General features: G+C 24.4%; 1 protein-coding gene and 1 long non-coding RNA gene across 2 annotated transcripts in view; one reads left to right on the top strand and one right to left on the bottom strand.

Moving 5' to 3' along the window:
* LOC124418878 overlaps positions 1–13,026 on the bottom strand; it is a 668,817-nt gene that overhangs the window by 41,921 nt on the left and 613,870 nt on the right. The window lies entirely within an intron of this gene.
* The window catches only part of LOC111675722 (proton channel OtopLc), a 58,082-nt gene that overhangs the window by 35,857 nt on the left and 9,199 nt on the right, over positions 1–13,026 (top strand). The window contains exon 2 of the mRNA XM_046946629.1: positions 7,680–8,471. Within this exon, the coding sequence (XP_046802585.1) occupies positions 7,680–8,471 (792 nt within the window). The remainder of the gene's footprint in view (positions 1–7,679; positions 8,472–13,026) is intronic.

The following is a 13,026-nucleotide window of genomic DNA, read 5'->3' as shown; positions in this document are numbered from 1 at the left end:
AAAAAATAATCAAGATAAATTTGTATAGAAAAGTTAAGATAATTTTTTTTAGGAAAATTTTAGAATCGATTTTTCTTATAAAAGATTTTTAAAAATTTTATTTTAATCGAAAATATTCGATTAATTCTCTTTTTATAGAAAATTGTCGACAAATTCTGTTTTCATGGAAAATTTTAAATAAATTATTTTCTTATCGAAAACTTTCGATTAATTATCTATCAACAGAAAATTTTTGATGTAAACCATTTTTATAGAAAATTTTCTTTATTATAGAAACTTTTCAATTAATGCTCTTTTTATGGAAATTTTTCGATTTTATTTTTATAATAGAGATTTTATAAAAAATTTTCGATGAATTTTTTTTAATACAAAATTTAAGATGTAGTTTCTTTTAAAATCTGTGGTAAACATTTTATAGGAAATTCGATAAAATATTTTCGATTAATTATGTGTTTATAGAAAATTTTTCATAAATGCTCCTTTTCTATAGAAAGCTTTCGATAAATTCTCTTTTTGTAATAAGTTTTCGATAGATACTCCTTTTATAAAAAGTTTTTTATTAATACTCTTTTAATAAAAAGTTTTCGATAAATGCTCTTTTTATGGAAGTTTTCGATAAATTCTCTTTTTATAGAAAGTTTTCGATAAATTCTGCTTTTATATAAAGATTTCGATAAATTCTCTTTTATAGAAAGTTTTCGATAAACTCTTTTGTTGTAGAATATTTTTGATAAATTCTCTGTTTATAGAAAATTTTCGATATATTCTCTTTTTATAGAAAATTGTTAAGAAACTCTCTTTTTATATACAATTTTCAATAAATTCATTATATAAAAAGTTTTCGATACATTTTTTATTTATAAGAATTTTCGACACATTTTCTATTTTTATAGAATTTGTTTGATAAATTAATTTTCGATAAATTACCTTTTTATAGAAAATTTCTAATAAAATTTCCTTTGTTTAGAAAAAACTTACTATATTTTTAAACTTAATAATAGTTAATTACCAGGCGAGAAAATATGCAAAAAGTTTTAAACTTTTTCAAAAAACAAAACTGTACTCTAATGTACGACTTTATTTTTATATAATTATACATTTTTAAACAAAACACATATTTTATGAATGTTACCACAGACACCACCACAAATTTCTATTAAAATACAAGAGCTAGTGTGTGTGGGAACTTTTTCAGAAAACTCCCAGTGGCAAGCACATAGTACATACATACTTACAAAATGCTACAGTTTAAGTCTAAATTTGTGTGTGTATGTTGATAACACCACATCATATGTGGTAATGTAAGTGTGTAATTTGTAAGTAACATTTGTTTCAATAACTGTGTGTGTATGTCTTCTATATAATAAAATGTATCTGTATCTGCAACATACACAACATTTTTGTAATATTTGCAGTAATTGTTAATTATAACTTCATACTTAATAAAACTCTTACCATTTTTTTTTGTTTGTTGCGTACAACAACAATAGCAATATCATTATCATCATGAAAATTATTGTATCATGAACAGAACATGCTGACTTTTACCACGAAATGAAAAAAAAATTAAATACTTTTATAAAAAAAAAAAAAATAAAGGAAATTCTCATAGAGCTGCCAAATCAAAATAAAACTTAAAGAAGGAGTAAAGTAGTTTTTGGTTGAGTGTTAAATAAGTATAAATGTTTATGGAAATTTATATATACTGTTACATACTTAAACAGACATAAATGCACAAAATACTGGGTGAGAAACATTTTTGGAATTTCTCAAGAAGTTATTCTTTGCAAATATTTTTTTGTGAGACTATTTTAAATATGTTAAGTTAAAATATTTATTTATTTACAAAATTAATTTAAATTTAAAAGTTTAATATGGATGTATGTGTATAGTTACATATTGATCATTTAATTCAATAGTGTCATAAAATTTTTATCAAATATTGTTTTAAAAATTGCAAAAATATTTATTTTGCAATTATTGATTTATTATTAATAACTACCTACTTCATTCCAATTATTACAATAATTCGACCTCGACTTATATGAAATCAAGAAGAAATTCATTTAAAATTTAACTTATTACCAACACATTTACAATTCAACTTATTACCAACACTTACAAATAACTACTTAAATAATTACTTGCAAATATGGACTTAAAAAGTTTTTTTTGTTCACAAAAAATTGCACACACATAATATGAACTTGGACCTCTTATTTGTTAGTTCACAGTCGTACACTTCTTTTATTAAAAAGACATGGACCTAATTAAAATATTGTATGCAGTTTTATTGAAAACTATTTTTTATAAATGTGTGCATTTACCTACATATCGGGGGACCAGAAGCAATAGTCGATTTCTCTTATTTTAAATTGTGATGGTAAAATATAAACCAAATTTTTCCACATAAATTTCAAATACAAAAAAAATTCGCAGAAACTTTTTTAAATGCACAACTCTTTATATTTTACAAAAATGTCTTTAAACTCTATTTTGGATGAAATTTTTAGTCCCTTTTACACTAAATTGTATTTATAGTTTTTTTTGTGGTATTTTTCCCATGATACTCTTTAGTGGCAAAATTTATGATAATTTTAAATGGCTGTATGCATACCAGATATCAGCAGCAATATAAAGGAATAAAATGTTATAAAAATTGTCTTAATTTTTTTGAAAAAATCTATAACTGTTTTTATGTTAGATCTAGTCAATATATACGTCTCTATGCCAGGGATGCTTTTCAAGAATATGTAGTGGTATGCACTCGTTCTAGAACTATTTTTTTTTAAGAAAAAATTTTATTTTTTTTTTTTGAAATTTCACATTAAAAAAACTAAAAACTATCGATCAAAATAAATATAAGTCGGGCGGGTCAAAGTCTGGACTATGAGGCGAATGTTGAAAAAATTCCCAACCATTTGAACCAACATGATATGAAAGCTAATATAGCTTTCATATCTGTCTATATATTATTCTAGTAGAATTTCGGCTAATTATCAAACGAATCAGTGAAGGTTTTCTGCGATTTAAAAAGAGTATTAAGTAGAAATCACTCTTTCTAGCCTCTGACAGCAACTATATTTTTAAGCATCAAAAATTCTATATGAACTAAAATTTCATTATCATGCTTTTAGCACACGTTTTTTTCAGTCACTGCTTTATTTGAACATAGAGAAACAATGTGATTCTATTGTCTAAGCAATCTCAAGGGAAATCTTTTTTTTCAAAGTCAAATTCACCCTGGTTCTGTATACAGTACAAATACTCCAAAAACATCTCTATTAAATTAAGCTCAAAAATATAACAACAAGAACTAATAATTTTAAATAAAATTTTGTCACAAGTATAAACATGTGATGTCTACTTTAAATCTCACTTAAATTAAAGAGTTAAACTTTTGTTTTTATTAATATTATTTAATAATAAGATAAAGCGTATTTTAGAATATTTGAAAACCCAAATTTAGGCAGAACGTGTTTAAGTGAATTTAACCAATTTAGTTATTTAAAGTTCTACTATGTAGCTCATTATTTATTTAAGTTGAAATTTTGCTTTATATTAATTCTGTTTGCTTAGAGATTTCTAGTTGAGACTACAAAAACTTGTATAAATTTATTTTTGTATATGGAACATTAAATAGATGTTTTTTTTTGTATTAAAACATAAGTGGCAAGAATAAAGAGGAAAGTACTTGAACTTTAACTGATGACCTGTTTCGCTGATTTGTTGACTTGTAGTTTCACGTTTAATATACACTTTTTTCTATAATTTCTTTTTTATGTTGGAAAATGTTGTGGGTCGGTTGGTCGCTCTAAAAAGTGCTTAAATATTAAGTGGACACACAGAGAAATTATTGCGGTATGTTTATTGAAATGCCCCGAGGGCATTAATGTTGTGTATATATACAAATATTGGTTTGCGGCAATATAATTTGTTGGTATTAGAATGTGTTTGAAAATGCATCAAGTGAAAAAATACCTGCAGGCGTTTTGTAAATATTTGAATTTTTAAAGGTTTTTAAAAGTTGAAAGGAAGTAGAATTGAAATGAATTTAATGGAAGCAGTAGAAGAAAAAGTATATTGCAACAACAATTTTGTTTTGAAATTGGTCTTGGTGTTATTTTAATAAAAATAAAAAATTAATTATTAAACTTTATATTTATAGAAAATGTTCACTAATTTACTTTTTAAATGAAGATTTTTGAATAACTAATATTCGAAACATTTTTATAAAAACCTTAAAAAAAGGAAACCCTTTTTATTGAAAATTTTACGAACTTTTATAGAAAATTTTCCATAAATTCTCTTTTTATAGAAAAAGTTTAATAAATTCCCTTTTTAAAGAAATATTTTTGATGAATTCCCTTTTTTATAGAAATATTTTCGATACTTTTATAGCGAATGTTCGATAAATTCCTTTTTTTTTTAATTTTCACTCTATTCTCTTTTTTATAGAAAATTTTCGATTAATTCTCTCTTTATAGGAAATGTTCGATAAATTCTATTTTTATAGAATATTTGCAATAAATTCTCTTCTTTAAAGACAATTTTCGATCAAATTTATTTTTTATAGGAATTTTTTGATAAATACGCTTTTTCATAGCAAATTTTTGATAAATTTTCTTTTTAAAAATAAAAAATGTTCAATAAACTGTCCTTGTTAAAGAAAATTTTCGTTAAACTATCTTTTTTCTACAAAATTTTCGATAATTTCAATAAATCAATTTCTTTATAGAAAACTTTTAATAAATTATTTATTTATAGAAAATATTGGCAAACATTTTTTATAGAAAATTTTTGAAAAATTCTCTTTTTTTTTGATATATTTTCTTTTTTAAGAAATTTTTCGATAAAGATTCTTTCTATGGAACATTTTTGGTAAATTATATATTCGTAACATGTTATAGAATTTTCGTTTTTAGATTTAGATTTGTTTGTGGATTTTCGTAATATTTTTTTTTCAAAATTTTTCTATTTATATTCAGCAAAAGCTCAGTAATAGGTTGAACTTATATAACCACACACTTTCAATGACTACTTCCCGTCTGCATTGCTTTTAAATAATCTTGCTTTTAAATAATCTCTAGTTTTTAATCTGTTAAAAGAAAATGTTATGTTCGGGTTTGTCATTTTGAAGTAGTAAATACATTTGTATATAAAATTTCCCGGTTAATTTTCAAAAATTGTTTAAAAAATAATTTTTAATTATTTTTTCTGTGTTTTCTCCTGGCATTCATGATATTGTGAATATTTAATTTTTAGCAATTTAACATAAATTTCTAATTTAATGAGAGATTTAAATATACATATTGTGTTTAATATTTATCTAAGTGTAATTCTTTGTTACAATTTTGTTTTGATCAAAAACAAACTCTCTTTTTATTACATTTCTGTTTTATATTGCACGATATTATGCTGTGAGTATAAAAAAATCTAAATGACTACTTGACATCAGTAGTGTAAAGTGGCAAATAAATACAGAGTCAAATTCATATTTATGTATATGTATGTATTTAAAGAACTAAAACTGTGTTTGTGGATTAAATAAAATTCGTGTCATTCATTCATACAACATACAAACAAATACAAAAATCTAGTTGTAATGGTTATAAACTATATACTAGTTACCTTTTAGTAGACAATTATAATAAAGAGTGATGTATTACGAGATAATAATCTCGGTTCTCGAGGTTAAATTTTTTAAGCAAATGTCCCCTGCTTACTTTACCGTATAAGCTACAAAGAAAACTCTGTATGGATGTCTTTCTAATTTAATTCTGTTTTTCTCATTTGTGAAAATTTGTCAAAAAGAAAACAGTAAAACAAATAAAATCAAAGCTATAAAATGTATTCTATTCAGAACAAAAATGAAGCACATAAAGGAAAATAATTTACCAAAAAGATCGTATATATGCAAAATGCATTTAAAATAATACAATAGGCGACGACGACACTGAAATTAAAACGAAAGAAAATACTAGAATAAAATTCAATTAATAAAAGGAAAGACATTTAAATTAAACTATTGTAGGGATTTATGCTTATATAAAAGAAAATAACTTTCTGTTTTTTTGCTTCATTTGTATTTTTATGTAAAAGAAAACTTGCATAAAATAAGATAGATAGATACAAACGTATGTATATAAAATGGAATAAAGGTAATAGTACGAATAGTAATATTTACATCTTTAAAATTCGTTAAATTTATTATATGCAAAGTTACTTTGTGGAAATCAATTTTAGATAAATTCTTTATCTTTATAGAATAATTTTTATAAAACTTTGTTTTATAGAATTTTTGAATTCATTTTCATTAAATTTACGATTATTGTGTTGTATTTGATAAATTTTCTGTTTTTTCGAAAATTTTCAATAATTTATCTTTTTATAGAATATTTTTAATGAATTTTCTTTTATACAAAAACTTTCAATTAATTTTCTTTTTATAGACATTTTTTTTGCTTTTTTATAAAAAAATTTTCCATATTTTTTATAGAAAATTCTTTTTAAAAGAAATTTTCAATAAATTTTCTATTTATAAGAAATTTTTAAAAAATGTTCTATAATTCTTTTAAATTTAAATTTTCATTTTAAAGAAATTTTCAATAAATATTCTTTTTTTAAATAAAATATTCGATAAGTTTTGCTTCTATAGAAAATATTCTATGGATATTTTTATATATTTTAAAATTTAAAATTTTTTTAAAAATTTTACATTATTTTAATAAAAAAAATTACATTAATTTAAAAAAAAAATAATAATTTAAATTATTTTTAAAATTTTTTTAATAAAATTACTACTGTTTTTTAATTTTGAATAATTTTTTAAAGAAAAACTTCAATAAATTTCCTTTAGAAAAAATCGATAAATTCTTGAAAAATAAGTTTTATTTCTATAAATGGAAATTTTTTCACATTTTCGTTAAATGTAATTTTTTGTATAGAAAACAACCCCTTTCAAATACATAAAAAGAAAACTCAAAAGTTTTAATACAAAATAAAAACTGACCTTTAGATTTCTATGCCAGCCTCGCAAGTAAATTGCTTCATGACACCTTTAGGGTATTTTTTAAATGGACAAAAAAACTTCTTCAATTACTCCCTTTTTTTCATACGAATTTGCAGAATCTGCTGCAGACACTCACAGTTAGAAATATATGAATGGATGACTGTCTGTCCCCCAGAAAGAATAAATATTATAAAAGTGTACGTACGTCGAGTCTCATTGACACCATAGTAACACCAACAGCACCGTACTAAACCGGTCAACAGCACTTTTTTTAATTCAATTATTCAATTTAAAAACATAAAAAAACAAGCGCGACATTTCAATTTTTTCTGATTTTCTGAGTATTTTACGTATGAGAATAGTTCTATAAAACTTTAGGCTGCTGCAGCAAATAGCAAGTTGATACGAGTACCATGAGTTAAAGCTTAAAAATCATTTATAATTCATTCATCATTATGTCCGGACGTGCAATATTTTGAATAAAATTTATTTTACACATATTTCGGGAAGTGTAATAAATATTAATCTAAAATAAGTGATTTAAGTTTATTATTTGTATTGTTGTTGTAATAATATAACAGACAAAAAAAATTTTTTTTGTTCAACGCTTCATATTACAAACCATACATTTACAATTAATAATGTCTCGTTCAAATTCAACTTGCAGTACCATTACGGATTCATTGCCATCAACATCTTCGGCAGCATCAACCAGTGATACACCTTTAGCCGCCACAACAACATCAACATTTTCTGCTGCTGCTGCTACTACAACAATTTCCTATAGGGATGAACAACAGCAGCAGCAGCCATCAGCACCAGTTATTGTAGCTAATCAAAAACCAGTAGTACGTCATCAGTTAAGTAGTCATCATCACTATCATTTACCACATCAATTCCAACATCCTCACCATCAGAATCATCATACACACAATCACGGTGTCGTACCAGTTCCAACACCCACAGTACCGGCTTCTTATACAGCATCCAGTTTGTTACAAGAATCCCGTCATATGCGAGCCGCTAGTGGCAGTGGTGATGAATCGTTATTAAGACGCCCTGCCTCCTCGCCACCGCCCTCTTCAACTGTGACACCTTCACCAAATCTTTTAGTTTCGTCGGAGACTGTATCACATGACTCTGTGTCGCCGGCCAAGTCAACTGCTCGTATACGTGATTCGGGTTCACAGCATCGTGTGACAATTGATGAATCCAATTTGCCGGTGGCATCATCATTGAGTGGTGTTTGTGGTGGAGGCGGTGGTGGGGATGGTGATGGTTCTGGTCCTCCGTCACCGGGTACATCGTCACAGCAACATCTAACTGGCGATGAACGTCAGACGGGTCATTTGGCGTTAATGTATCATTCTAGTCAGTTGACAAATTATCCAGTATTACCAGCTATTAAGAGAACCCATCGTCCTTCATTCATTTATCCACCAATGCCGAGAGTTAGAGCGTAAGTAGATATATTTATTTTTATTATTTTAAACCTTAGTTCACACAGTTAAAAGAAATTATTTTTTTTTTTTAGTTTTTTTTATTATTTTGATGTAAAGTTACTAGTAGGTTCACAAATTAAAATTTTACTTTTATCAAAAGTTTTACTTTATTTCTTCTGTAAACAATAACCCGAAACCCATTTCCATTTGTTCATTGAAAATCAATCTAAAACAAAAACTTCCTAAAATGAAAGTACAAGCCGTGAATAAAAAAATTGAATTTCAATAAACTTTCAACGATTTTATAAATTGTTCACACTTAGACATAAATTTACACATACATAGACATAGTTACATTAATAAAGGCAAAAGGGTAAAGTATTTATTGAAAACTTTATTCAGTTAAGGAAGGTACTCTAAGTAATATAAATGGGTCCTATGTAATGAAATTTAAATAGAAATAAATAACTTTCTTTAAATAAAACAACTTAAAATATATAATGCCGATATCAGATGTTGTTTTTTGCTTTTAGTTCTATAACTACAGTATAAAGCAACATCACCTTTAGTATATCCGATATTTTTGTCGACTTTTTTTGACACAGATTATAAGAATATACTTTTGCGAAATTGTTTGGTCCAAGCATGGTCGGTTCATTGAGAATTCATTGGTAAGTTAATTTCAACTAACGATATTATGCCGTAGACCACATATAAAACTGATCAAATGAAAAGAAACCAAAAACTCCACGTTTACCGGAAAAAATTCCGAGTCTATATCTGTAATAATGTTCAGGTCAGTTTGGAGCAGGTATAATCCGTTCCAAAATTGGTGTGTCTATATGTTCAGGATATAGAACGATTCGAAACAAGTGATATAGAATAACAGGCAGCTCTTTGTATCGTGCACTGACGTGATTAAGTTTCCTTCGTCAGACTAGAAGCTTCAAAAACATAACATTTATCACCACTTCAAAAGTAGCATTAAGTGATTTTTTTACCATCTGTGGAATTGATGTTTATTGACTTCCAAAGAAGCGAGAATAATCCATTTTTTTTAAATTGATGGTACATATATATTTTGTACTAAAATTTTTAAAATTAAATCTATCTTATTTTGGAATTTAAAACAGCATAAAAATTACTTCCTGAGAATAAAGAAAACAATTCTTTAAATAAGTACATTTCGGCATTATTTAAACTATTATCCGAAAAATACCGAATATGATAAAAACATATACATTACCAGAATAATTTGTTTACAGATCTGTAGTTGAATTGAATATTTTGTATTTGTTTTAAGAAAACTCATACTTCTGATACCGCTACGGTATGAATTACTCTATACTATATTTTCAAAGTCTGAGATTACATTTATTAAAAGTATTAGTCCACTAAAAAACGTTTACATTATATTTCTAGATCTATAACAAATTATAATGTTCCTCTTAGTATTACATCCCAACAAAAAAAATTCCAAAAACATGTAATAAATCTTTCTTTCAAATGCTCTATAGTATACTCTTAGTAAAGACACAAAGAAATTTTCTAAAAAGGCGATGGCATGAATGGATTTAAAACAATCTAAGGCAATAAAGAGACAAATAACCAAATGATTTATGACTAGATAAAAACTAACTGAGAAAATACAAATACACAGTTACATACATTCATATAAACTTAAGTGTATGTGTCTATTTTGCCTCAAGTAAATGAATGTATAAGTTTATTGTATGCAAAGTGTATGTAGATTATAATACGACACACAGACAAATCTTTAATAGTAAAAGAAGAATCTTGATGACTGACTGTATAATAATTATTTGTTGCCACAATATACACACTATATATGCAACACCCAAAACCCATGCAACTAAACACACATAGCTGATAATTATAAAAAAAAACTAAAAGGTGTTCGTTCCTTCTATCAGTCTATGTGTCTGTTGGTGTTAAAATGAATATAAAATCATTAGAAACAAAGAAATTGTTTTGGTTTTTTCAGTAACAATGACTAGAGTAAAAAATGTCACATGTACTATACATGGAATGCATGAATACTTTTACCCTAGACTAGTGTTGTGTATCCATTGTAAACAAACATGGCACACACTGTGTTAGAAGAAGCAAAAAGGTTATTGCACTAAAATTGTTCCAATTTTTTCCCCAACTATAGTTTCTGTTGTTGAATTGCATACAAGGAAATAAATGCAACAAATAATTACAACCAACAACCCTTTCTTAATTCATTTTTTTTATAAAATATGCGTTAACAAATATTTATGTTGTAAATGCAAACGCCAAAAAACCATTATTTTCATAATTATTAAGAATAAAAAAATCTACTAAAATATACACTCTTTAAATCCTTTTAGCCATGCAACTTACAGGCTTATTTTAAAAAGGGTGGGTGGAAATGTAGTTAGGAATTTTTACGAATTTTTTTAGATATTGAGCGATTTAATTTGGTAATGCTTTTAAGCTAAGTGAAAAATAAATATCAGAATTTATATGTTTAAGACGTTATACATAATTAGAAGTTTTGAAAATATGTAAATTTTGAAAAGTTATAAAGTTTTTATTAATCGAAAATGTTCAACAAATACTTTCTTATTAAAGAAATTTTTAAATAAATTTTCTTCTTAAAGAAAGTTTTTTGTAGAAAAAAAAATACTTCTCTTTTTTCTATTTTTTATAAAAAATTTCTATTTATCGATAATGTTTGATAAATGCTGTACTATTGTAGAAATTTTGAAATAAATTCTCTTTTTATAGAATTTTTTTAATGAATTATCTTTTAAAGACATTTTTTTAATAAATCTCTTTTTATAGAAAATATTTGATAAATCTCTTTTTGTATAGTTTTCAAAAAAATCTCTTTTTACAGAAAAATTTTGATTAATTCTTTTTTGAAAGTTAAATTCCTCTATTAAAGAAATTTTTTTCAATTATTATCTTTTTATAAAAAAACATCTATAAATTTTCTTTTTATAAAAAAAAATTCTATAAATTCTCTTTTTATAGAAAATTTATAATTTTTTAAAAATTTCTATAAATTCTCTTTTTATAGAAAATTATAAATTTTCTATTTTAGAAAATTTTCCAAAAAAAATGTTCACAAATTTTCTTTTTATAGAAAAATTTGCACAAATTGTCTTTTAATAGAAAAATTTCCAAGTTCTTCTTTTATAGAAAATTATTGATAAAATCTGTGTTTTTGAAGAAAATTTTCAATAAATTCTTATTTTATAAAAAAATTTCAATATTTTTTTAAAAAAAATTTTAAATAAATTATCGTTTATTATAAAAATTTTTCAATAAATTCTCTTTTTAAAAATTTCGAAAAATGCTCCTTTTTTGGATGTTTTATTTTTCATAAAAAAATTCTATAAGTTTCCGTTTTGAAGAAAATATTGATTTTTATGGAAAACTTGAACACTTTTTAAAAGAATACAATATCCATTCTTTAGAAAATTTTTCAAAATATCTTTAATTTAATAAAAATAGTTTTTGTAAATATAAAACTTATTTTTAATTTTCTTTATATCGAAAATTTTCTGTAAATTCTTTGTTTATAGAACTTATTTGTAAAATACAAAATTATTGTCAAAATTCTCTATTTATATTAAATTTGCTAAAAATTATCGTTTGGGAGATATTTTTAATACTGAGAACAACATTATTTAATTTGCAAAATTATATTATTGGCTTTAAGGTTTTGAGCACCCACACTATGAATTATACTTGTCATCTAGTCTTTTATAACAATTTATACAAAAATAATCTTAGGAAGTACTTGTTATTGTAATATTTTTTATTTTTAGTGTGTAAGTGCTCAATTATTGTTCGCAGATTAATGTATGATTTCTTCTATTTTTCCTGATTGCGTGCTTGAAATTGTATAAGTGTTAATGTTTGTATGAGTTTGTATTGTTATATGGATATTTGTGTATAATCCCGGCAGATTTTATAACGACTTTTAACCAAAAGATACTAAGGACAATAAAATCAATTCTGTTTTCCCAATAATGTTTTGCAATAGTTTTTCTAGTAATACTTATATTACTGGTGACAGCAAAAAGCTAGAGAACATTCTTGCCTTTACAACAGCATGGTTTGTTTTATGCGTGATAAGAAAATCCCTTTGTAAATGTTATTTAACTTTGGTTCATTGTGTCTGTCTGCATGACAAGCCTTTAAAGTGAACAGTAACAGTATGTAATTGTATTTCTGTTTATTTTCCTCTTAAAGTTCATCAATTTTTTAGAAGTGTGTATGTATTTGTAATTCTATTTGTAAATTGACTTATCGAGATAAAAATAAAAATTGAATTGAAAAATGGATTTAAAAAAATATTTGTTTTACATTAAATAAAAAAGTTTTCTGAAAATTCATCCTAAAATTTTATATTAAAGTAATCATAAATCAAGTTTTATGAAATCCTACTGCATAAAAATTTTAAATTTATTAAAACTTTTTAAATAATTTATTAAATAAATCTTTTTTAAAATATATCAATATACTTCTATAAAAAGAGAATTTATCAAAAATGTTCTATAAAAAGAGAAATTA

This window comes from Lucilia cuprina, chromosome 3 (assembly GCF_022045245.1).
Source record: "Lucilia cuprina isolate Lc7/37 chromosome 3, ASM2204524v1, whole genome shotgun sequence".
In the NCBI taxonomy this organism is placed as follows: Eukaryota; Metazoa; Arthropoda; class Insecta; order Diptera; family Calliphoridae; genus Lucilia; species Lucilia cuprina.
Note: the sequence above shows the minus strand (reverse complement) of the source record. Positions and strands in the feature narration are given on the sequence as shown.